The following is a 27,386-nucleotide window of genomic DNA, read 5'->3' on the forward strand; positions in this document are numbered from 1 at the left end:
TCAGTGTGCTCCAAGCTATCCCTGCAGGGAAAAAAACAAACAAAAACATACTGGATATAACAGCGGCTTCTATCATTTAGCCTGAACCCTCTGATGGTCTTTGTCGGAAATTTTATTAAAATGCTTTAATTACATAAGTGGTTGATTTTAAAAAGTATTTTTTAGAATCCTTTTCCCTCACTTCATTCTTAGAGAATAACAAAATATCCCTTCCCTAAGCCATAAAAGAAACCTTGGATGCCTATTGAATACATGAGTCCACTTGAACTGACCACAGTGCCCAAACCTTTTCAACACCATCCAAGGCATGGTTACAGTCCAAACTGGGGGGTTGGGTTAGAGTGGGGTGGTAGAGAGTAAAGGGTAGAGAATTGGGGACCTGGAATACAAACCACATGAGCACCTACGTGCACCAACATAATAGTGGACCACATGTGCCAATGCCAACTATTCCCCATTGGAAGAGCAGGGGACTGGGCATGTAGCAAGGCCCCTAAAGCATCCCATAACTCAGGGCTGAAAGGACTTGCTTCCCTTAGCATCTTCAACTCAAGAGTTTCTGAGTCACAAGTCTTTAAAAAGTTATTTAGTGCACAATTACTAAAAACAGCTAAGTTTTGGTCAGCCAGAACTACAGCCTATCCTAGTAACTAACTCTACTACTGAGGCTATTTAACTTTCCTGAAACTCATGGGAGGCCGTGAGGCAGGGTGTTCAATCTTCCTGAAACTTCTTAACATAGGGATAAGTAATACCTACATCTCACAAAAATGCTCTAAGGGCAATGAGATCTGTATGGGAAACATTTACTAAGATGCTTGGCACATTAAACATGCTCCTTAGACTGTGGTTGTTATTATTTTTATTATGTGCTACCATGGCTTTAAGGCCTCTAATTATATAATTTAAAGACACATGTAAAGGTATCTCCATAATGTATATCACTGAAAAATGCCTCCTTTTTGGATTTTGCATTTGGCATGAGTGCTCTTAAACATGACTACAGATGGAATAAATGTAGAAAAATATGTATTTTTCTATTGAGAAATTTCTAGAACATTTCTGGTATCATGGAAATTTAATATTCTGTTTAATAGTCTCACTGGCATTTAGAGAAAGCAATACACAGTCAATTTTTAAAATTCAAAACGTTCACTGGCGATTGCCTTTAATAAATTTACAGCATTAAAGAAAAGAAACACTTTTTCAAATGTGCTAATAAGAAAAAGACCCAGGAAACTGAACAATGTTGGGCAGAATTTCAGTGTTTGGGGTATAAATAAAAAAGTATAAGTTTTATATGAAATCCGGGATATTTATTGATACTCCTCCAAATTCATGGGTTTGGCATTGAGCAGAAATATGCACATATGAATACGCTCAATCCAATTACATTTCAAAACAATCAGATCCTTGAGAATAGAAACTCTCTCTTACATATGTAATACCCTAGCCACTCCTGGAGGAGAGTTATAGGAATTTCCATGATTTCAAAATTTATGACACCACACATAAAAGAAAACCATATAGACTGGCTCCCAATACATAAAAACACAGTAACCACATAATAATTTAAAACATTCAGTAATGCCCACTAAAATAATGAACAAACAGCACAATACAGCATAAGAATGTAAAACAAATACATTTCTACAAAAGACAAGTATCTCTTTTTTGGTTTCGTTGTTATAAAAACTGTGTGCATGTGCGTGTATTATCTATTCCTTACAGAAAACTTGAAAAATAAAGAAAATCATAAAGGAAATAAAAATCCCCTGTCACATATCATCAACACAAATACTACTCCTATAGCAAGAGCAGAAAAACTCACTCTGAGATGGCCTGGGAATCCCAGCTTCAGGATAGCTGATGCCAATTCATCAAATATTTCAAAGCCCACAGGTCAAACCTTTTATTCTCTCAATATATCTACTGGTGCGTCAGTCCTGGCCCGACTGTATTTTTCAATAGGTCTACAGTGGTCAATAAACAAGGAAGGCAAGTGGGGTTATAATTCTAATCTAAAATTTTTTGTTTCTCAAAATTTAGAGTTAGATACAATCTCAGAAGTTCATTTAGTCCTATTAACAATCCCTATCCCCATTCTTTCAGGAGGAATTAGGAATGGAGAGGCTAAGTGATTCGCCTGGTTTCATAGCTGAGGAGGACTGAAACCCTAATCTCTATCTGCCAGGCCAGAGCTCAGTGTAGTGAACACAGAGAATAAATCTCCACAAGTGATGGGGCTACAGTTATTAGGTGGTTAGATCCTTAATGAGGTTGAAGGACAGATTAAACTTTCAGCTCCTATCAAGTAATGGCATCAGCCTTAGGAAGACAAGTCACAAACCATATGATCAAATGGAGTATGGCCTGGGACAATGGATCACAGGAGCAATGGGTGGGTCCCACATTCCAGAGAGATGTGACCTGTTTAGTCACGAGAACCATTTCTGTTTGATTGCCCTGCCAGGGCAGCATGGAAAACAGAAGTGTCCAAGAGTCTCCTGACAGTATAAGTATCAAAATAAAGAAACCTCTTGACTCAGCCAGATTCCTTCTCTGTCTTCAGGCATGTGCCCATAGATATGAGTCATGCTACTCATAACCAGTCCTCTCCTTTCAACCCCCAATCCAACTCAGTAGACCCTCAGATCTCATCACCCCCTCTCTGAGGCTGTCCCCTTGCATCTAAAGCTTTGTCTATAATAGCCTAGTGAATCCTGACTAAAAGAGTTAGCCTAGAAATATTAAAAGGTCATGGTTATGTTCAACTGTATTCCAGTAGCACTGATTCTTGAAAATGACTATAAAACTATATAGCTTTTACAATGTGACTGTGTGCTTCTGAAAATCTTGTTGCTGATGCTCCCTTTATCCAGGGGATGGACAGACGAGTAAAAAAATAAGGACCAAAAACACATAAATAATAGAGGGGGAGAGGAGGGGTAAAAAAAAACAAAAAACGGTTAGATTGCAATACTAGTGATCAATGAGGAGGGGTAAAGAGTATGGGATGTATGTTTTCTTTCTTTTTTGGTTTATTTCTATTTCTGGAGTGATGTAAATGTTCTAAAAATGATTATGGTGACGAATACACAACTATGTGATGATATTTTGAGACACTAAATGTATACTTTGGATGGACTGTATGGTGCATGAAGATATATCAGAAAAATTATAATAATTAAAAAAGTCATGGTTCAGTTCTCTCTGATCAATCTAGGTCATTTAAAAAGATTTAGAAGAAATCTCTTCAGCCTCACAAAAGCATAGTTTGGTACAGGCAGTACTTATTTGGGCAGACCTTATTCCCAAGTATAAATAATTAAAGCTAACACCATTTCTTCTCTGCTTCCCACATTGAAACAGTGTTATAGGCTCAATGTTAAGAGTCAGACTTGCGTTTGCCAGGTTTCAAGATGCTTGCCTGCGGATGAGCTCTTTCAACTGTACCAGTCTGTCACTTTTCAGTGCTTCCCGGATGGAATAAAAAAATCCAAAGTAGTGTTCAAAGTTGTGCATCATAAGAAGGACCCCAGCCAGCAGCTCATTGGTCATCAGGAGGTGGTGGATGTATGCACGAGTGTGATTTGTACAGCAGTAACAGGAACAGCCTCTCACCAGCGGGCCAAAGTCCTCCTGGTATCTAAGAAAGAAAGTCATAATGTCATTCCAGAAAGTGAGGAATAAAAAATAATCCACAATCTAGACATTCTCTTCTGCTGGGGTGTAGTAAGCAGTGTTTAATAATGTTGTTGGCAGTGTCATTTTGATGGTGGTCAAAAGTTTAAAAAGAGAACACAGTAAGTCATGAAGACTCTGAAATCTTTTTTTGATGGAGCAACCTCCAGGACTGAGAGTTACAAAGGAGTCTATCAAAAGAGATTCACTCATAGTAGCACAACACTGTGAATGTAATCACCAGCACTGATTTATATATTTGAATGTGGTTAAAAGGGGAAATTTTAGGTTGTATTTGTTACTAAAATAAAAATTTAAAAAACAAAACAAAACACAGGACTATATAACACAAACAATGAACATTATTGTAAACTGTGGACAAAAATTAATAGTAAAATTATAAAAATGTTCTTTCATCAAAATGTACCACACTAATGCATGGTATTAGTAACAGGGTGGTATATGGGAACTCTGTATTTTATTTATGGTTTTTTTTGTAACCCTACAACTTCTCTAATAATAAAAAGATTCACTCAGTTGCTCACTTATGTTCAGTGTGCTTAGTCACACTGCAAAAGTATAAAATGTTACTAGGAAATACTGTTCTGGGTGAATGACACATCTGTCCCACTTGCCACTAGAACTATCATCAGAAGACACACTTTTTGCGCTTTACAAAGCACTTTACATCCACTGTCTCATTTAATCTCCATCCACAACAACCCTTGGAGATAAGCTTTTTTTTTTATATCAGCCAGGTACATTTATTAGTGTGGATAAATCTTGAAACAAAGTTGCAGAATAACATTTAGCATATCATACCTTTAAAAAGAATACAATGTTATCATGTATCATTATATGTTACACACAAAGATACATATAATAATGAAATGTACTAGAAAGAGACATAGCAGATACATGTGGTTGCCTTTCGGGAAGAAGGGAGCACAAGAGTGGGTACACAGGGGACCTGAGCTGTAACTGTAACATTTTCTTTTAAAAACAGGAGACAACTATGACAAAATGTTAAAATTTATTAAAACGGAGTGACAGGAATATGAATATGTGCTATATGAGGCACAGAGCTTAATCCAGAATGCACAACTGTCTGGATTTGAATCCCTGCTCTGCCACTCATTTTCTGAGTGACCTTGGCAAGTTGCTTCTCTGTGACTTAGCTGAGGATGATAACGTATCTGTTCTACAGGGTCAATAAAGAATTGAATTAATTAATCCTTATTAAAACCCTCTGACACAATGGAAAGTATACTTTAGCTAATATTATTTTGCATACTTTTCTGTACATTCTTTGCTTTTTAATTTCAGGAATTTATCTAATATTACTAGAGCTGTCTATAGTTTTTTTTTCTTACCTTTTTTCTGTTGTAAAATATACCTTATATATACAAAGAAAAGAAAGAAAAAAGCAATGATTTTCAAAGCATACTTCAACAAGCAGCTACAGAACAGGTCCCACCCAGAGTCTGTCACAGGCTACCATGTTTCAACTCAGATTTTTCCTTCTAGCTGCTCCAAAACACCGGTGGCTTTATCAAAGTCATAATAATGGAATCATACAGTACCTGTCCTTTTGTGTCTGACTTATTTCACTCAGTATTATGTCCTCAAGGTTCATCTACATTACCATGTTTTGGAACATCATTTTGCCTAAATGCTGCATAATATTCCATTTCATGTATATAACACATTTTGTGTATCAACTCGTCTGTAGATGAGCACGTGGACTGTTTCCACCCCTTTGCAATTGTGAATAGTGCCGCTATGAATATTAGTGTGCAAATGTCAGTTCGTGTCACTGCCCTCAACTCTTCTGGGTATACACCGAGTATTGGTATTTGCCAGGTCACAGGGCAACTCAATATTAAATTTTCTGAGGAATCACCAAACTCACTTCTACAGCGGCTGAACCATTCTATATTTCCACCAAGAGTTAATAAGTGTTTCAATTTCTCCACATCCTCTCCAACATTTATAGTTTTCTGTATGTTCAATAGCCATTCTTATAGGTGTGCGGTGATATCTCATTGTCATCTTAATTTGCATTTCCCTTATAGCCAATGAAGATGAGCAGACCTTCATGCACTTTTTAGTCATCTGTATTTGCTCTTCAGAAAAGTGCCTAGTCATTTCCTCTGCCTATTTTATAATTGGGTTGTTCGTTCTTTTGTTGTTGAGCTGTCTAATTTCTTCACGTACACAAGATATCAAGCCTTTATTTGATATATGGTTTCCAAATATTTTCTCCCATTAAGTTGGCTGCCTCATTACCTTTTCAACAAAATCCTCTGAGGCAAAGAAGCTCAACTGCTATCTCCTATTACTAAATCATAAAGTGAGTTAGGTAACGTTTCTTTATCTTCAATTTTTTTTTGAAGAGTTTGAACAGGACTGGCATTGGTATTTTTTGAAATGTTTATAAAATTCTACTGTGAAGCCATCTGGCCTGGGCTTTTTATTGTGGGAAGATTTCTAATGACTGATTGGATCTTTACTTGTAACTAGTTTGTTGAGATCTTCCAGTTCTTCTCAAGTCAGTATAGGTAATTCGTGTGTTTCTAGATATTTGTCCATTTCATCTAAGTTGCCTAGTTTGTAGGCATATAGTTGTTCATAATATTCTCTTATGATTTAAAAAATTTCTTCATGATCTGTATTAATGACCCCACCTCTCCTTTCTGATTCTGTTTATTTGTATTCTCTCTTTTTTTAATTTGTTAGTCTAGCTAAGGAACCACCAATTTTATTGATTTTCTCAAAGAACCAACTTTCAGTGTTATTGATTTGATTGTTTTATTGTTCTCTAGTTTGTTTATTTCTGCTTTAGTCTTTATTATTTCTCTTCTTTTATTTGCTTTGGAGTTAGTTTGCTATTCTTTCTCTAAATTCTCCAAGTGAGCAGTTAAATCTTCAACTTTTGCTCATTCTTGTCTTTAATATAGGCATTTAGGGCAATAAATTCCCCTTTCAGCACTGCCTTTGCTGCATCCCATAGTTTTGATATGTTGTATTCTCATTACCATTTGTCTCCAGATATTTACCAATATCTCTAGCAATTTCTTTCTTGACCCACTGATTATTTAAGAGTATGCCATTTAATGTCCATATATTGATGAAAGCTCTGGTTCTTTGGTGATTATTAATTTCCAACTTTATTCCTCTTCTGTGATCAGACAAAGTGTTTTGGATAGTTTCAATCTTATTAAATTTATAGAGACTCAGTTTGTGTCCCAGTACATGATCTATACTGGAGAACACTCCATGTGTGCTAGAGAAGAATGTATATCCTGGTGTTTTAGGATGTAATGATCTATCTATGTCTGCTAGATCTAAATCATTTATCCTATTGTTTATGTTCTCTATGTCTTTGTTGATCCTCTGTGTGGTTGTTCTATCTATAGCAGAGAGTGTTATACTGAAGTCTCCCACTATTACCATTGATAGGTCTATAGTGCCCTTCAGTTTTTCCAATATGTGCGTCATGTACTCTGGAGTTCCTTGACTGAAAGCCACACACATTTATGACTGTTATTTCTTCCTGGTGAATTGTCCCTTTCATTAATTTGTAGCGTCCTTCTTTATCTCTTATGACGTCTTTACATTTAAAGTCTATTTTGTCTGATATTAAAGCTACTTCTGCTTTCTTTTGGTTACAGTTTGCACAGAAGATCTTTTTCTATACTTTCACTTTCAATCTAACTGTGTCCTTGAATCTAAGATGCATTTTGTAACTGCAAATAGATGGTTATGTTTTTTGATCCATTCTGTCAGTCTGTATCTTTTACTTTTTTTGGCATGGGCAGGCTCCAGTAAATGAACCTGGGTCTCAAGCATGGCAGGTGAGAATTCTGCCACTGCCAGCGTTGCACCACCCAGTCTGTACCTCTTAATTGGTGAGTTTAGTCCATTAACATTCAAAGTAATCACTGTAAAAGCAGTTACTAACTCTACCATCTTGTCCTTTAATTTTTATGTCAGATCTATATATTATTTTCTTCTCTTTTTCTTTAAATTATCTTTATTCATATTCTTCAATTCTGTGCCCTCCTCCACACCTCCCTCTCCTGTCTTATTTTATCAGCTGATAAGGCTCCCTTTTGTATTTCTTACAGGGCTGGTCTCTTGTTGACTAGTTCCCTCAATCTTTCTTTGTCTTTACAGATTTCAATCTCTCCCTCAATTTTGAAGGGTAACTTGGCTGGATAAAGAATTCTTTGCTGAAAGCCTTTCTCATTCTGGATCTTAAAAATATCATACCACTGCCTTCTTGCTTCCATGGTGCCTGTAGAGTAGTCTAAAGTCAATCTTACGTATTTTCCTTTGTATGCAGTAGATTGCTTTTCTCATGCTGCTTTCAGGACTTTCCGCTGCTCTTCAACACCTGACAGTTTGATAAGTATGTGCCTTGGGGTGGGCTTGTTTGAATATATTCTGTTTGGAATTCACTGGACCACTCTGATTTGCATATTCAACCATTTTATAAGGGTTGTGAGGTATTCTCTGATTATATGGATATAGGCATTTTTATTATTATTTTACAGATGAAGAAACAAGAGCTACTATGGGGATTAAAAGGGAAGGCCCTGGAGCTAAGCTGATTCCTGACTCCAAAACTCACTCAGGCAAGTTATTAGACCTCCCTCTGTGCCTAGGTTCTCACATCAGTGGATTAAGAACAATAACAGTACCTACTCTGTAGAACTATGAGGATTAAAAGAGTTAATATGCTAAAGGGACGAACACTGCTGGACACATGCTAAGCACTATGTATGCTTTACCTTTTATCATATATTAAAGAGAGGTTAAGTGACTTAACCAAGGTCACACAGTCAGGAGCAGTGCTAGGATTTTAACTCCAAACCTCCAAAACTTCAAGTATAGTGCTGACAGTAAGAAGAACATTACAATTTCCCATTAAATCTATAAAGTACTAACAATTTAAACTGACCTAACATTCTACAATCAAAAATGAATTTCATCTATTTTTCAAGAAGTTAAATGTGGTAGACATCACTATTTCATGCTACAATCTCGAAGCCCTTATAGACTATATAGACAAGAACTAGAATTTTCATATCCTTTCATAAATTCTCAAGTCTCTACTATTATTAGGCAGACATCAGTAAGTCAGGACCTCAAGGATGCTCCATCACACAAGAGAAAAAACACTCCAGCCCTAAAGTAAATGCACCAAATTCGCAAGAAAACCACTAAATGGTCCACTGGTGATGACCATTTTTGTTCAAATACAAAGTTAGAAGGCATCTTAGTTCATTTCTTATAGAGGCAAATATTTTCTTTAAGATGTATAACTGGTATATAATTAAGATGACTGAAGTCCCTTAAAAGTTAAAAGTTTGTGTTTCAACCTGAAATCCTTATTTTTCTCTATCATTTAAAGTAATTAGAAGAAGTAAAAGATAGCATACACAATGGAGTTGGTCTAATCTCTTTGATAGCTTTTCTAAATGACAGCAATATAGCCTTAGTTTTCTGACATGACAAAGTACATAAATTCACCTCCAGGAAAAGAGTTTTTCTGGAACTGAATTTGTGAAGGACCAAAAAATAACCAACTATAAATATTTTGCGAAGTCATAAAATAAAAAGGGAACAGTTACATAAACTTTTAAGAACAGACTGAAATTTAGAAAGAAATCAAAATCCAAATAAAAAAAATTCCTTACTTTTTTTCCTTCAGATTAATTTCAAATGATGTCATTTCTTCAGTGCAACTGGTTGTTTTAACGTTCTTTGTTTGATCCAGATATTTTATTTCTTCTTGTGTCCCATTTTGTTGTAATACTGAAGAACAAACCAATAAAAAGTCTTGAATGAAGATCACATAAGGAGTGGCCATTTGAAGAATTTTATTTTAGTTATTATTTCATCCCTTTGACCCTGCAATTCTACTCCTGGGTATTTATTCTAAAGAAACCACACAAGAAAAGAAAAATAATATGCACCAAGATAGTCAGTGATCTATTATCTATATCAAAACGACTTAGAATTTGCCTCCTACCTCACTATAATATCAATAGGAAACTATGAAATTAATCTGTGTATGTGTGCAGTTGACTGAATTTTGGGAGACTTTGGCTAAAGGAACACCCAGGGGATTTGCAACTTTTAAGCAGTCCCTGTATTGGAAAGAAAGATTTTGGTCTTTGGAAGTATTTCAGTGGCAACTATTATAGATAATATTCTCCTGGTCCTCATTATTAAATGTCATTGTAATAATGTGTTTTAAAAATTTCATTCAATATTAATGATTTATCCAATTATGAAAAAAACTAGAGTTTTATAAGAGTCTAAGCCAATTATGATTACAAGTATATAACAGTTGTGTGTGTGTGTGTGTGTGAATATGTATGAATGAGAGAGAGAATATATATGTGTTGGTATTATTCCCTTGTTTAATCATAATGCGGTTATGCATTACATTACAAATTTATTTTTGCATTACAAAAATAAATTTGGCTTTATAACCGCTTAGATTCCAAGTAGATTAAAGAACATGGTTTAATTTATATATTCTGTACGGAGATTCTGGTCTTCCAGGAACTCAAGACTGTGCAGAATTAAATGGGGACCTGAGTTGTTCCCTTGAGCTCAGTTTTGAAAGGGAACATTCCTGAAACTGTAACACCAGCTACTATACAAAGAGCCACCTGACTTGAACAGGGGCAAACAGATAAGAGATATTTCTGGGATGTGAAGAGATGTGACCTGAGTATGGAACTTAGTGCTATCATAATTTTGCTCCCATTAACCAGCAAGCTGACACGGGAGAAATAATAAAGAGCTTAATGCTAACAAAGTTAGCCTTGATATTTTAGGAAATCCTGTTACTCAGGGGAATTGCTGTCCATATTAGGCAATTTATTCTTTTGGAACTTGCACTTTATTATTGGTAAAGGACTTTATCACAAACACACACATGCACACACAAAGATGATTAATAATCGTACTTTTTAAAAATGTTCAAAATATTTCAGTTTTTCTAATCATGAAAAAAGTAGGCTTTCTTCTGTTCACAAAGGAATTTACTCCAGAGAAACTCCACATCAGCCCCTTTTTAGAGCATTGTTGGATGACTAACACTTACTTCTGTCCTGGTGGAAATAATTTAGTTTGTAGATGAAGTCAAGAAAATTTATAAATTTATAAAATATCATATACATGATATCCTGGTCTGCCTAAAACAACAGTAAAACTGGCCTCTTATATGTAAGAATTTGGTCAACCTGATTTATTTTGTTTTCAGAAATATCCTAATCTAGATTAATGAGAAAGTTGCTTTATAAAGATTTAACACTCTCTGAATGAAATTTTAATAACTCATGGGAAATAAAAGGAACCTTTAAAGAAGTTCCTGACCCTAATCAAATTTAAGGTTAGTGATAGCTGAGGAAGAGCTCAAAGCTGATCAGACAGAGGAAAAGGAAAGCACATCTCTGAAGACCAGAGGGAAATGCAACATTCTCCTGAAAAACTGGGTAGATGCTTTAAGGGACCTCAGCCAGAAAGTCTGTATCCCAGTTCCTTGCCTACTGCCAGCTAACTGTTAGAATCTGAAACTGATTTTCTTGTCTTTTGAATAACTAAGCAATAAAAGAAAATGGAAATGCTTCATAGCAACATTAGCAGAGGAAAACAGCTTCACATTTTGTTTAAAAAAAAAAAAAAGAAACAAAAAGTAACTCTAAGATCAGAGGGTGATGAGATTCCCTAAATTTTAATAGCATGGGATTTGCAAAAAGTAGACAAGAACTCTTTTGTGGAAAAATGAATTAACTTTTACCAAGCAGTTCAAAGGCTTCTGTTCTTAGATTTTCATCACTATTCATTCAGTACATTCTTTTTTTAGATAGAAGAGGTTTCATTTTTCTTAGTTCTGCTCACTACAAAATCACTTCCTAATATTGATGAGCTACATGTGTATTAAGTATCTGGTTTTGAGTGCTAACATACCAGGATGCAAAGATAAGAAACAAAGATGCAGTTTTATAAAAGACTGGCTTCTTAGCATGTATATATTCCTGTCTTGTGACTCAAGCCAAAAATTAATAGGAAATAGAAGAAACTTAAAGATAACACAGGTATTAACTTCAAAGACCTACATGTCTCTTCAGGATTCGGCTGGTAATTAAAGCTGAAAGTCAGGGCACATCCCCGATCTGTCACTTGATAAGGGAAGAAACTCTCAAATAAGTCCACTCCTCTTTCAATACACTCAAGCACCTCATCTGGCCGGCTTACACCACAGATAAGTCTGTGAAAAGACGTAAGAAAAGCGACATGAGGACAATGCCAGGAATGAAATCAGAGTTTCCAACGAACAGAGCACTAAAATCAATAATGAAAAACAGCAATCATGGTTAGAGGGGCAGGTGGTGGATAGTAAGGTGTGGTGGAGAGAACACAGGGCTTTGGAAGCCAAGAAAATGTGCTTGGACTCTAGCTCTGCCATTTATTTACTTGCTGTGTTACTTTGGGAAGGGTTCTTCAACTCTGAGTTTCTGTTTGCTCATTTTAAAAACTAGAGTAACAGATGTGGCCTCTCTGTCTAAGTCATCTCGGCAGGTGAACTCACTGACCTCCCCACCTTATGGGACATGACTCTCAAGAGTGTAAATCTCCCTGGCACTGTGGGACAGAACTCCAAGGATAAGCCAGGACCCAGGATCATGAGATTAAGAAAGGCTTCTTGACCAAAAACAGGGAAGAGAGAAATCAGATAAAATAAAGTTTCAGTGGCTAAAAGATTGCAAACAGAGGCAAGAGGTTATCCTGGAGGTTATTCTTATGCATTATATAGATACCCCTTTTAGGTTATGGTGTATTGGAGTGCTGGAAGGAAGTACCTGAAACTGCTGAGCTGTGTTCCAGTAGCCTTGATTCTTGAAGATGACTGTATAAAGATAAACCTTTTACAATGTGACTGTGTGCTTATGAAAAGTTTGTATCTGATGCTTCTTTTATCCAGGGTATGGACAGATGAGTAAAAAAATAAGGATGAAAAATAAATAAATAATAGGGGGGATAAGGAGTAAAATAAATTGGAGAGATGGAAATATTAGTGGTCAATGAGAGGGAGGGGTACGGGTATGGTATGTATGAGTCTTTTTATTTCTTTTTCTGGAGTGATGTAAATGTTCTAAAAAATGATCACAGTGATGAATATACAACTATATGATGATATTGTGAGCCACTGATTGTACAACATGTATGGACTGTACGTGTGTGAAGATTGGTCAATCAAAAAACCAAACCAAACCAAACCAAACAAAAAAATAGAGCAAGGAAACACACCCCACAAAATTGTTGTATACATGAATAAGTACACAGCACAGTTTCTGGCCTCAAAGAGAAGTTCAATAAAGGTTGGTTTCTTTTCCATTCTCACCCCTTCTGAACAACCTCTCTAGTCTTACAGTGAACTTTCCAGGGTATCTATATACTCCATAATTTTCAAAATTGAGTGTTTTATTTTTCCCTGAAATACTTTCTATGTTCTAACTAATTTTATCTGTAATTATTTTTTATAACAGGCTCAAGAAAGACATTTTTTACCTACTATATTCCTCGTAGGTTCACTTACAAAGCAACTCTTGCTCTCACAATTTCAACTCTGGCCTTAGTATCTAAGAATCTAGCTGGTTTTCTTTATGTTTCTTATATTTCCTTTGTTAATAAGAAGCTGCATGTAAGATGAGATGGTATTTCCCAACATAATGGATAAAGGCGTTCTGAAAGTGTTAATAATACTCAGCCTGGTTTTGCCACTAAAAGACAGGGAGATTCATTAGATCAGGGCCGGCTTTGCTACATTTTATGTTGGTTTTTTTACCCATAGTCTCTTCATGAATTGGCAGAGAAAAGCTTACAGACTCCCTGTTTCCTAAAAGAAATTTTAAAAAAGGATTATGCAATATTAAACAACTAGAACCTTTAAATATATGCTGAATTTCCTGACAGCAGTTTCCTTCAAGTAATATAATGTTTAGAACTCCTCTCCAACTGAAGCTGGCATTTCTACACACTTAGATAAAGACAAACAATCCCAGCTCTCAAATCCAGTAACAGACATCTGTGAGCACTTAACTAAAATAAGTCCAAAAACAATGAGAAATTCTAGTGTTGAACTGTTATCTTCCCCCAGAATGAAAAAAAGCACAGGATAAGAAGCAAGAAACACATGAAAACTAGGTTAAAATTTGGGAAGCAGTAATGGCTTGAGTGAGAGAAACGTTCTATGTCTTGATCAGGGTGTATACATGTGTTAAAAATTCATGGAGCTGTACATAATAAGATCTATGAACTTTAAGTAACACCTGAAATATTTTAAAAAGAGGTAAAATTACATATACTATATGCGAAGAGTCTAAAGCAGCACCCCATTAAAAAACCTCTTAATACACCTGCAGGAAAAAAGCACAGATATTCATACCAGACAGGATAAAAAACTATTTTAAATAAAGAAAAAAAAAATAGTGACTCCAGCCACACTCAGAAACTTGGAATTTGTAGCTTTGAACCTTGCAGATCAGCTCTTCTTGAATCTTATGATTTATGAAAACATATAAGAACCAACCCCATTAGTGTTACCAGTCCTCTGGACTTCAAAAATATGACACCATTTGCTACATGCCTCAAATCTAAAAACTTCTTAAAAGACCTTGTTAGTTGAGTCCATCTTCATCCCACCAGGCATTCTAGATCTGTCCTCAGTTTTCTATGATTTAAGCCAGGGTCCCAGATGACTCTGTACTTGCCCGAAACACTATATTATAACAAATTAAGAAGAATATTTATATTTGGCACAAAAATGAGAGGATACAGTAAAATATCTGACCTCACTTTTATTATGAAATTAAAGGAAGGACAGCCTTGACAGATTCAGCTTAGAAAGGATATAATCAACACATTAAAGGACACACCCATGTATAGACTCTGCATAATACAAACTCAGTCAGCACCCTGCCCTGCATCCCACACGCCTGGCCTGCATCCTAACTCAACACTGACCTTGGCTTGTCCTCTGGCAGCTCTGCAGTGATTGATGAAACCAAGTGCAGTCTAGTCTCCAGGGTAGTGGGAGTCCCTTGAAAGCCATCCAGAAGGAAGCCACCAACAGGGCGCTTGACTGTCTCTCGTGCTGACCGTAGCCTCTCTTCCATCACATCTCCACCTTCAATCACTCCGATGATCATACTTTTCTGAAGGACCTAATGAAAGAAAGGATCAAAATTTTTACCCATTTCCAGTTGCAGAGACCTTTCTTAACTGAACTTTACGTGGGAGTCCAATGACTAGAAGAGATCTCAGTGTAGCTGCAATAGTTGAAGCACACCAGGGGAATGGTGTTTCCCACCTGTGACCCTCTGACAGCCTTTAGGGCTCCAAGGAATACAAAATGAAAGCCATCTGACTGGGTAAGGAAATACTAAGGTAAAAAAACAAAACAAAACAGACAATCAATATATGTAGTTAGTCAGTTCTAGCTTAGATTAAATTTACACAGAGCAAGTACAAGAGCAAAAGGCAAAGGGAAAATTTTAATTTATTTAAATGCTTAAACAGGTCTGCTTTAGGTTACCTCCAAGTCCCTTAGTTAGATAGAACCTGAAGAACTGAGAAAGTGTTGGGCTAGGACAATGGCTATCCATTTAGAAAAATAAAATAAAGGCCTCTATTTTACATCATCCTCAAAATAGATTCCAGATGGACCTAAGCTCTAAACACATAAATTTAGCTGTGTAAGTATTAAAAGAATATATTGAATCTTTTTATATCTGAGGGTAAAGATGGCTTTTCTCAGTAAGCTAAGGCTTACAGAGAAAGCTGACATATTTGAGTACAAAAACATTAAAACTTCTCTACTGAAATATATCATCAACGAAGGCAAAGGACAACTTACTTCTTGGAGGAATAGAACAATAGCTATATGCTAGACAGAGTCCAACAAACCCTTTAAGGAAGTGATAAGTCAATAGAACTCTAGGCAAATACACAAGTATGAAATTCAGGAAAACAAATGTGAATGTCCTATACACACATGAAAAGCTGCAAAACTCACTAGGAGGGAAATGCAAATTGGAAACAAACAGATGCCATTTTTTTGCCCACCAGTGCCCAACACCGGCCACTGTTGATTTGTATATTTCCTTGTAAGCCTTAATTTTTGCAGTTACATACACATAATTAACACATATACACGCATATAGGTTTTTTTTTTGTATGCTGTTTGGCAGAGTCACATTTCATTATTTTTCCATGTGAGTATGTTATTACAGTACCATTTGTTGAATTTTTGTTTGTTTGTTTGTTTTTGCTCAATTGTTTGTTGAGAAGTACAAGGACCGGAAATCGAATCCGGGTCTCCCACATGGAAGGCCAGAATTCTACTGTATATGGTTTGTTTTTTTTTCTTTTTTGGCTTGGGCAGGCACCAGGAATTGAACCCGGGTCTCTGGCATGGCAGGCGAGAATTCTGCCTGTTGAATTACTGTGGCCCACCCTGTATATGGTTTTAATTACATGAATATGATTATATGTTCAGTAATTTGCTGCTTTTCATGTAACAATATCTTAAAACTCCGCATCAATACACGCATCACTATATCTACCGCATTCCTCTTTTTTTTTTTTACATGGGCAGGCACCGGGAATCGAACCGGGGTCCTCGGGCATGGCAGGCAAGCATTCTTACCTGCTGAGTCACCATGGCCCTACCACATTCTTTTTAAAATCGGTACCTATGGGTTGTGTGATGAAGGCTCAGTGTCATATTTACATATGAATGAGTATATTTGTAGGAGAGATTCTCACAAGTGGAATTTTAGGATCTAAAGCTAAAAACACTGACATTTTGGTAAGTTTTGTATATTTACCTTCCCAGAGCCTGAAGTAATTTTTGATCTCTCTAGTTATTCAAGTATGTACGTGTTATTTTCCTAATGCTTTCCCCTCTACTATACTGTTATCTGTTTTTCCTCTAACCGTTTCATGTACATTAATTTTATTTGCCAAACTATATTTTTATCGGTAAATTCAAAATAACAATATTTCTTAAACCCAGTGTGCTTCGCTATAAGTGGGACCTGATTATTGCTCAGGGTTACTCTATCTAAATGATCTGACACTGAAATACCTCTGATCACTATCTCTTTCTTGGCTTTCTCTTAGTGAATGCAACCTTCTTCTACTTCATTAACTCTGTCTTCAGGATCTTTTATTGACTACTCTAGTTTCATCTCCTCCACCCCATCATAACCATTTACCATCAGCCAGCATTTATTGTGGGCTTACTGTGCGCCAGTATCATGTTTATCTGATGAGGACAGAAAAGATGTGACACAGAAACTGAGTTGAGGTCACAGTCTAATAAAGTTAAACACATAAAAAAAATCATTGCAATACAATACGATTGGGGCTACAGTATAACTATATACAAATTAAAGTGTTGGCAAAGGGCGAACAAAACTACTCTTCCTGGAAAAGACTCATGGGCAGTTTCACAGTGGAATGAAATGAGTTGATCCGGAAACAAGGGAAGGAATATGGCAGGGGAAAAGAAGAAATAGTTCAGAAGGAAGTCTATTGACAAGTATAGTGGAATAAAATAACATCTTAGGGAACTGGCTAGCTTGGAGGCCATGGGAGAGAGCAATGTGTAATATGTGAAGGAATAGGGAAAGGCCAGATCAGAGCAGTCATCTATACCATATAAGAGAAGTGGACAGTCATTAAATTCTTTTAAGTAAATAACCAGCTCCTATTTGTACCTTACTAAAGATCTCTTTGATAGCAGGGTTAAAGATGGATTGGATAGAAATGAGGTTGGAGGAAGAGAGAACAATTAAAAGGTAAATGTCTACCTATGAGAGGATGAGGTGATATCTTGTTTTAAGGTGGTGATAAGAAGGGTGGAGAGGAGGAGGCAATTCTGAAGATATTTAGGAAGGCAGAATTAAGGAAGGGTGAATAAGCGGATATTAAATGTGAAAGATTGAAATCTCTGGGCTGAGTGACCTGGTGGATGGCATGAACTGAGATTAAGGATTGAGGAAAAGGTAAAGGAGGAACCGTTTGAAGTGATAAGATAATGGGTTTGGTTACTTTTGCATTTGAGGTACATGAGGGATACCCCAATGATATGACCTAAGTAGTTATGTAATTCTGAAGCTAAGAATTACCTTCAATATTCATACAATTTAATAATCATTTAACAATTAATACTAAAGAGAATTTAAAAAATGGGCAGAGGACTTAAATAGACATTTCTCCAAAGATACATAAATGGCCAACAAAAACGTGAAAAGATGCCCTACATCATTAGTCACTACGGAAATGCAAATCTAAACCACAATGAGATACTACTTTACACCCACTAGGATGGCTATAATTTAAAAAAAAGGAAAATAAGAAGTTGGAGAGGATGTAAAGATATTGGAACTCTCGTTCATGAACCTCATGTAAAATGGTTCAGCTACTGTAGAAAACAATTTGCTGGTTACTCAATAAGTTAAACATAGAATTATCACATGACCCAGCAAATGCACTCTTAGGTATATATCCAAAAGAAATGAGAACTGGTACTCAAATAAATAGATATACATGCATGTTCACAGCAGCACTATTCACAGTAGCCAAATAGCGGAAACAGCCAAATGCCCACCAACAGATGAATGAACAAAGAAAGTGTGGTACATATATACAATGGAATAAATATCATTCAACCATAGAAAGAAATGAAGTACTGATAGATGCTATGGCATGTAATACCTCAAAAATATTACGCTGAGGGAAAGAAGCCAGATAGAACGTCACATATTCTATGGTAACACTCATCTGAAATATTCAGAATGGATAAACCCACAGAGACAGAATGCAGATAGGTGATTGTCAGGGAAGGGGGAGAGGGGGAAATGGGGCACAACTATTTAATGGGGAGGGGGTTTTCCTTTGTTTTGGAAATAGACAGAAGTGGTGATTGTACAACATTGTAAACGCACTAAATGTCACTGAGCTGTTCCCTTTAAAATGGCTAATTTTACGTTATGTGAATTTCATCTCAATAACAAAACAAAACAAACAAACAAAGAACTAAGGGAAGTTTGCCCAGCAAGAACATATGGAATGTGATGGAAGACAGCCGAGGATAGAATCCTAGAGAACAGGACAATTTAAAAAAAGGCGACAATAAAAAAGACTAAGAAGTTGGGAGCAAAGAAACAGGATGTGTTCTCACAGAATGTAGAGAGGTGAGAATCAGAGAGAAAGGAGTAGTCAGCAGTGCGGCCTTACATCTGACTCTTCCTGAAGTCGCAGACAATTATCCAGGAACAGAAGCGATCGGTCAACAGACTTTCTGGCTCGTTTTATAGAATTTGCTTCCATGCAAGATGCCTCTCCATCTGAGAGGCACTGGAACCAGTCTGGCTGAAGGGCTTGCTGAATTGCCATGAACTTGGAAGCTGTCATTTCCACTCGGCCTCCAACACCCCACACAGACACAGACTGCCATGGAGAAAGAAAATGAGGAATCAGTAACAGTAAAATGCAAATACAAAGAAAAAATTTTAAATGATAGAGCAATACTGAATTTAATTCTTCTTTACAATTGGGGAAATGGTAGTAATTCAATATCCTAGACATTGTAGGTTAATAAGATGTTTCCTTTCTATATTCCAAATTCTCTATGTACTATATAGCCTATAAAGAATCCTTCAAGAGCCACACCAGTCAGCTTCCCAGCTAGTCCCCAACAATTCTGTTACATTTTTCTAGGCCAGTCTTCTATTCTCCCCTGCCTGCACCCCACCTTGATGTTCCTGAAAACACCACGGCTTTTGATTTTTGTGACTTTGATCACAATGTCCCTTTTGACTGAAATATCTTTCCCAAATTCTTTCCCAGATAAAATATTGTACATCCTTCATGCCATACAATTAAAATATCATCTACCCTGAAGTGTTCCTCAAACCTTCTTGGTCATTATCGCTCACTCTTTCCTTTAAGCTTTTATAGCAATTTGGACTTACTCTTTTATAGATAATATATTATTTACCACACCATTATATATTTGTCTGCCTAGAATATTTCAACTCATGTTTTTGTCCCAAAAGCATAGTCTAGGGATTCACACATTATTGTTTAATAAATGTTCATTAGAGTTAGAGACAGAATTATGTGCAAAGACATGGTATATGAGGATCACTACTTTATATAATGCTCCTTCTTTGGCAATTCCTTGCCATAGAGCTCAATAAGGATGTAGATGGAGAGGTCGCATACAGTCTTTATTCTGTCCTAAGGCATGAGAACACTGTTTAAATGAATCCTCATTATATTACTGGAATAGACAGAGTATTTTTTTTTTAATTCAAATTATAAGATAAAAAGAATTTGGTTTAAAACAGAAGAATAATTTAGGTAAAATTAATATGTATTGTTATTATCAATAGTGAGAGTGCAGTATATACTAGAAAGCCTTGCCAGAACACTGACTGTCCTCAGGAACTATGCTATGGGGCCACCTCTTAGGTAAAAACTTTTTAACGAAGATCGTTGTATAGCATTCTTCACTAGTTAAGATTTCTGGCTGTGGGCCTATCTTTTTCAAAGTCTTTTTAAAAAGCCAGCATTATTATACTGAGGGTCTACTATATAGTTGTATACATGTGATAACACTCATCAGCAACTTTCCCTACTCTTCCTGAGGCTATTAAAACTGCAAATAAAGCATAACATCAAATACTACCTGTGCCTTCTCACTTGAGAGAGAAACCCTGAACTTCATCCGCCTTCTTGAACCAAGGTATCCTTCCCTGGATGCCTCTGATTGGACATTTCTACAGACTTGTTTTAACTGGGACATTTTCTCGGCCTTAGAACTGTAAACTAGCAACTCATTAAATTCCTCTTGTTAAAAGCCATTCCGTCTCTGGTATATTGCATTCCTGCAGCTAGCAAACTAGAACACTACCATTTTTCCCCATCATGGCAATGTATTTTGACATGTATTTGACTCTCCTCCCACTCTAAATATTTTGCTACAATGAAAAAGCTGAGGATACATTACCCGCCTTAAACCCATCTTTAGGGAACCTTACTCTAACTCATATAAACCTTGCTATTCCACCATATCCATACATTGGGTTAGAAATGGACCAGCATCCCCAGCAGTGGGACCCTTGCATCTGAGGGATACAACAGGCTAACTTCCTGGGACAAAGCTGCAGCCTTGCAGACTCTTCTGAGAACACATTGTGCTGGTCTGAAATTGTTATGCATCCCAGAAAAGCCATATTTTCTTAATTCTGATTCAATATTGTAGGGGGGGATCTTCTGACTGGACTGTTTCCATGGAGATGTGACATACCTAGTTGTGGGTTGGAACTTTTGACTAGTTGGAGATGTGACTCTGCCCATTCAAGGTGGGTCTTAGTCTTCTAGAGTTCTTTAAAACGGGAAATATTTTGGAGAAAGCTCAGAGTTGACACTTGTAGATGCCTGGAGTGTTGAAAGACAGAGCAGACCCTTGGAGATGCAGAGCCTAGCAGATATCACCATGTGCCTTCCCATGAGATGCTAAACAAGCCAGAACCCAGAGTTGTGTCCCAGAGGAGCTAACTGAAGGCCCACAGACACTTAGAGAGGGAACCACTGGCATCAGAAGCTGGAAGCAGTGGAACTGGGAACAAGGACCAGGAGATATCAGCCATGTGCCTTCCAGATCAACCTTTCTTGAGTCAAGGTATCTCTCTTTGGATGCCTTAGAACTGTAATCTTGTAACTTAATAAATTCTTTTTAAAAGCTGTTCTATTTCTGTTATATTGCATTCTAGAAGCATTTAGCAAACTAAACACAGACCTTGTTTGTTACATAACCAGTTGGGCAGGGGTTGACTGGATCATGCAGGGAGCAGTACAAGAGTGATTCTGGCATGCCTGTACAGATATAAAAAAGACCCTTGAAAGCACTTACATAAACAATTATACAGACCTGTAACAGAAAACATCTGCATGAGTATAGCTAGATAAAGCAAATTCTAATCAGAATAAACTGCTGGTACCTGATTTTAGAATTATAGATGGCCTATCAACATGAGTGAAAAGATTACTCTGAAACCTACCAAGCTATAAGAAGATGAAACGCAAAGATTTATGTCTAATGACAATCAATTTCAACAAATGAAAGATAGATCTTAAAGCAGAGATACAATGAAAGTGTTTAATAACATGTTAATCCCATTTGGTTTTCTTTGGAGAAGATTTTAATATCAGGTATTAAAATCCAAGTATCACCCAAGGAATTTGCTGTTGATAACATGAACTGATATGCTCAAAAGATAATCTCATCAATAATAAAGCCAACTCACATCATGGTCTCCTAGAGGCCCAATAAAGGGAAGCTATATGATACTGCAAATGGACCTGACTTTCAATAAGCTTCATTGCCTCAAGATGACAGAGTTTCTTTGGTTCTTTGGTCAAAAAGACAATCACTTATGTAAAAAATCCAAAAAAGGGTTGATAAACCAGATGTACTTAAATTTCATATGCTGTCCCACATTTTAAAAATAAAAAAATTAATAAGATTATTTTTAAAATTATTAATTGGATTATTTCATTGAAAAGAGACCAAATAAATAAGGCAAACTAAAAAAATTCTGCATTTCTCCATTGTTCTTCACAATTGCAATGATTACAATTATCATTAGAAAGCTTAAATTAACCACTTTTACTTAATTATATGCTTGTATACTTTAAAGCTAATTATTGAAATTGGCCTCAGATCAAAGCAGCTTTTCTCATAAATAAAAGACCCATACATCTACATATAAAATCCTATTGCTGTTACTATAGCAGAATATAGGTGTACAGAAACTATTCACCCTATGCCTTGTGTTTTTTGTCCAAGCACAATGAGACTGCTTTTGATTTCATACATATTCCATACAGTTCTCATGCTGGGTCTTTGCTCTGTGCTTAGAATGCCTCTACCACCTCTGCTCTCACCTTTTGACCTGGCTAACTCCTACTCTTCCTTGATCCAAATAAGATTTCCCCTCCTCTTCTCTCTCAAGAACTCTTTCTTTAATGTCACTCCTCTGCTTTCCCACCATACTTATTCCAGAGCAAATTATGAGTTTCTTCCTGTAGGCTCTGGTGATACATGTACATATCCCTAATTCTGAAAATGCAGTCAACCACATTCTGCTAAAATCACCTGTCTGCTTATCTTTACCTCAGGTAGGCTGTAAATTAGTTCCATGGGGACAACAATTACTTCCTTTTCATCTTTGAATCCCTAATGCCTGGTTCTTGCATGTTTAATGAATGCTTATTAAATTGCTGAATAAAAAAATACATGAATGAAAGGTCAAAGAGTCAACTGCACCTCCAAACTCCAAATTCATACATTACAAGGCACATACAAATAACTTATTTTTTACCTATAAACTTTCCAACTCCTTCCTTATATTCTACCAAGACTTCATGATGTTCTGCCCTGGAAGCAAATCAGAAAGAAAAATGTAACATAATAATAAATCATTCTCCAGACAGCCTATATAACTGAAGCCCTCACCCAAATAAGCTACATGATAGTAAATGTAGTCTTGAACAATAAAGGATACTCTTATTCATAAATCCCAGCTCACTAGTCTGACTTTTTTTTGGGCTAATGAACCCAATTTGCAAGTAGTTCTTGTGAGTTGAGAAACTAGCAAAGATTTGAGTGTTTCCGAATACTTGAATCTTCTTCCTCCTGTCCTTTTAAAATCAGTTAGTAACATAATACCACAGAGTTATTTGATTGTACAGCATATTCTTCAAAAAGTAAGAATAAATTCAGTATGTACATTACACAAAATGATCTATTCCCACAAGCTCCGTTTCGAAAAAGTAGTGCTAGCAAGTTCATGTGTAGTTGAAAGAAAACACTTTGAGGCTGGTGCAAGGGGACAGCCCTAAGACTCCGAGTTTAGCTCTCATGAAATATTTCCTGTCCTGTGACCCCTGGGAACAGTGGTAATGAGGACAGTATGGGACATGAGGTTTGGAGGAAAACTGAAGCACATCTAAAATGTAGGTCTGGCCTGTGGCTTCTGGATTAGGATGATGTATATTAGATCTCTTTCTTCTGATTTCATTCTACAATCTACAATTTTTACACATAAGAATAATAAATCTTTCTCTTTGCTACACCTTATAAGGAACTGCTATCAGAGTTAACTTTGAACCATTAAGTCCAATACTTACAGTGATGACAGTGTGAGCTGAGCCATGGCTGGAACTCCGTGGATATTATTCAGTGTGTGATCGGTCAGATGTGGGGCAGAGCCAGTCTTGGTATACAAAAGGCAACCTGGAATGTCCATGGTGCGGTCCCCAGTTTTACCCAGGTTTGTTATTTTTCCTAGGCGACAGCCATTAACTACCTTGATAAGACTCAGCTTCATCCTAAGTGATTTCTCTAAATCCTGATAAGAAAAGAGTCTTAAATTTAGAAGCAACTCTTATGATATCTAAAAGCTAAGCATTTTGCAAAGAAAGCCACCTACAAAAAAAAAAAAAAAGAATGGTAGCACATTTACTCCTCTCTCCATCTACAAATTTTTTAGGTACCAGGAATAAGGAAATGAGGAAAAACACAGAGAGAATGAAATATTCTTCCCTCAAGTCACAGAGCATTATCATGTTATCAACTAAATTTACATTCAGTGATAGATGTTTGTTTGAGCTGATAAAAACCAAACAGAAGGTCAGATGGTAAAAGACTAATTGTGGAAAAAGCACCATAAAGCCTCTGATCCTCAGGCTCATTCTCAATCTTGAAAATGTGTATAGAGAAAGGTCACAATGCTTAGGCTATACTGATTTGATCCATGTTTTTTTGTCTTTAATTTGAGAGAATATGTAACAGTACAGGAAATTTTTCTAACATGTTGTTAAGTGAAGAAAACAGACTCAAAATAGCATTCTGGTATTTATTAACATATATGGAAGAATATATTTCAAAAGATATAGATTATCTCTGAGTGGAAGGATAATGAGAGATTTTTATTTTCCAACTTGTTCTTACATTATGTTCAAACAGATGTGAGAACCTGTGTGGAGCATATGTGTAATCCACAAGCAACTGAACATAATGTTTTTTTTCGGCATGGGCAGGCATGGGGAAACAAACCTGAGTCTCCAGCACGGCAGGCGAGAACTCTGCCTACCGAAACACTGTGGCCCACCATGAACATGACTTTTATAATTTGGAAAAAAAAAATTTCTTTAAAAAAAAAAATAAAGATGTACCTTCCAACTTCCATAGATACAACAGAAAAAAAATCAGAAAACTATCAACTACTTTGTTGGATATTGCTAAATAATTATTATTCAGTGAAATAAATCCTGGACCCTATTTTTAAAATACACTACAGAACTTGAGAAATATGCATGGTGGATTCTTTGAAAAATGTCACTATTCAACACTTTACAAATAATTCATTGCATCTCTACAGCAAGTACCATTCCTCTGGAAATTTTGCCAATTGGCTAGGCCAAATTTTGTTCATAGATAAATCATTCCTTCTCTGAAGGAATTTAAAATGCTTCTTAGATGGATTCTCCACATATTGTCATGGAATAATGTCCCACAATATGTTAAGTGAAAAACACCAAGCTTAGGTGATTACATTTTTTATGAAAGAAAATCTGTGTTCATATATAAATACACATCCATACCCCCCACCTCCATTTACACTGTTTGTAAATACACAGAAAAGCCTGAAGGACTTCTAAACAATATGGTGCACTCAGCTGACTCAGAAAGACACGTGGAATGATGGGCCCTAAAATTTTAGAAAACAATAACAAAAGATGAGAAGGAGCCTATTTGGAGACAGAGCATTCTAAAATCCTCCCACTGTTTGAGAGGAGAGAGATACAAAATAATAGTAAATTTTAAGTATGGGTGTTAAAAATTTTAAAATAACCATTAAAAGATTAGTGACAGAATGCACAGTTTCCAAATCCATTGGGAAGGCTGGAGATGATATATCCAATGGAAAGCAAGAAAGAGAAAAGGAGACCTAAAAACTACATGAAAAATATAGAACACAAAATAGGATGGTAGAAATAAGTGCAAATATGTCAGTAATCACAATAAAAGTAACAAATTAAACTCACCTATTGAAAAACATAATGATTAATAGTAGCAACTAACATTTATTGGGTACTTACTATGTATCAATTGTTCTTTACATATTAAATTGGCTAATCTTCAAATCAACTGCATAAGATAGATGCTATTATTTGTTTTTGGAATGAGGAAACATGTTAATAATGCCACCAGCTGGTAAACTGCAGAGCCAAGACTTAAATCATAGGCTGGTGCCTATAGAAGGTTTATCTCGTCCATAAGCATATGCAATATTTACATATTAACTGTTAATATTAAGACATAATTTTATAGTAATATTTCCATTTTGTTATGTTTTTGTTGTTCTTGTTTTCCCTTATCTCCCTCCTCTGCTGCTATCCATCCTCCCAGCCTCCATAATCTTTCTTCGTATTCATACCAACATTTTAAACATACTTGTATATGTGGAAAGGGATGTTTCTGAACATGGTTTTCTTTTACAAACATAGAAACATAATAGACTACATGCAGTTCTCTGCAATTGCTTTTCTCCCAGTAATACACGATGGATATTTTTCCTAAAGAAGAGACATGGAGATAACTTACCCTTTTAAAATAAAATAACTACCTCATGATTCTGCATAGTATGATGTAACAATTTACTCAATCATTATCCCTTCGATGGACACTAAGTTTGTAAACAGCCCTACGGATTTGCAACAGTCTACGAGTACGACTTCCCTGACTTCATTTTCGCCAGTCTCAAGATTACTATAGTTCACATTTTCTGGGCAGAGCACTTTACATTCATTGGTTTTGAATGGTTACAACGCTCCAATTATTTTAGGTATTACACCTCCATTTTGCTAATAGGTAAACTAAGGGTTCGAGGGTTTTTAAACATGCTGCCTAAGTAGCTGGATTCAAAACTCCTGAATACAGCCTCTGCTCGAAATCATGGGCAGGCTTTCTAAATCCACGTACTTCAGAATGGACTGTCCTGGGAATATCTAGGCTTCAGTCAAAAGAATGGATTTATTTTCGCTCAGCGCCAACACCGAGGCTCAAGACATGGAAAGACGCCTGCGGTAGGGATGCAAAGAGTCCCATCCATCCAAAGTCTCCGGAGCAGTCCAGCAAAAACTTCCGGCTGATAATATCCTGGAGCAGAGGCGGGTCGAAAGAAAGTCATTTCCTCTCAGAGATGCGACGAAACTAACACGATTTGGGATAATCTGGATTTAAGAGAACAAAATCCAGAAAAGGGAAAGAGAAATGTGGCGGAAGTATAGTTACATTTACCGCAACAAACCAGGAAGCGTCTGGGTGCGACACGACTCCTCCATCTCTGGCAGTCCCCACAACAGCAGGGAAAGGGGCCACTTACCTGCCAACTTTCCAACTTATTTGGCCTTCAGACCCCTAAAACTCTTCACAGTTCGTTATCACGTGGCCGGCTTGCCGAATTCTGTCAACCCCCCTAAGCTACCGCCTCCGATGCGGAGCCAATCAGGGGGTATTGCGTCATCACACTGCG

General features: G+C 36.5%; 1 protein-coding gene across 2 annotated transcripts; it reads right to left on the reverse strand.

Moving 5' to 3' along the window:
• Nucleotides 1-27,373, reverse strand: QTRT2 (queuine tRNA-ribosyltransferase accessory subunit 2). 2 transcript variants are annotated; one of them, XM_077118343.1, is made up of 10 exons: nt 27,237-27,373; nt 23,977-24,197; nt 23,169-23,224; nt 21,584-21,660; nt 19,015-19,227; nt 14,734-14,933; nt 11,826-11,977; nt 9,390-9,507; nt 3,431-3,649; nt 1-1,973 (listed from the first exon to the last, which is right to left on the reverse strand). In XM_077118343.1, the coding sequence occupies exons 2-10, from the start codon at nt 24,174-24,176 to the stop codon at nt 1,913-1,915; spliced, it is 1,296 nt and encodes a 431-aa protein (XP_076974458.1). In that variant the 5' UTR covers nt 24,177-24,197; nt 27,237-27,373; the 3' UTR covers nt 1-1,912. The 2 variants fall into 2 exon arrangements, with proteins under 2 accessions (XP_076974458.1, XP_076974459.1); XM_077118344.1 differs by having other exon boundaries at nt 1-3,649.
• Between the last annotated feature and the right edge of the window lie 13 nt (nt 27,374-27,386).

The sequence above is a fragment of the Tamandua tetradactyla genome, chromosome 10, assembly GCF_023851605.1.
Source record: "Tamandua tetradactyla isolate mTamTet1 chromosome 10, mTamTet1.pri, whole genome shotgun sequence".
NCBI lineage: Eukaryota > Metazoa > Chordata > Mammalia > Pilosa > Myrmecophagidae > Tamandua > Tamandua tetradactyla.

Excerpts from the sequence above, each read along its gene's own strand:
- QTRT2 (XM_077118343.1), bottom strand. The coding sequence starts at position 24,176 with ATGAAGCTGAGTCTTATCAAGGTAGTTAATGGCTGTCGCCTAGGAAAA. Across the intron at positions 14,934-19,014 it reads GACTTCAGGAAGAGTCAGAT|GTCCTTCAGAAAAGTATGAT; the intron begins GTAAGGCCGCAC and ends TTCTTTCATTAG. Across the intron at positions 1,974-3,430 it reads TTGAAAGAGCTCATCCGCAG|ACCTATTGAAAAATACAGTC; the intron begins GCAAGCATCTTG and ends TGACCACTGTAG.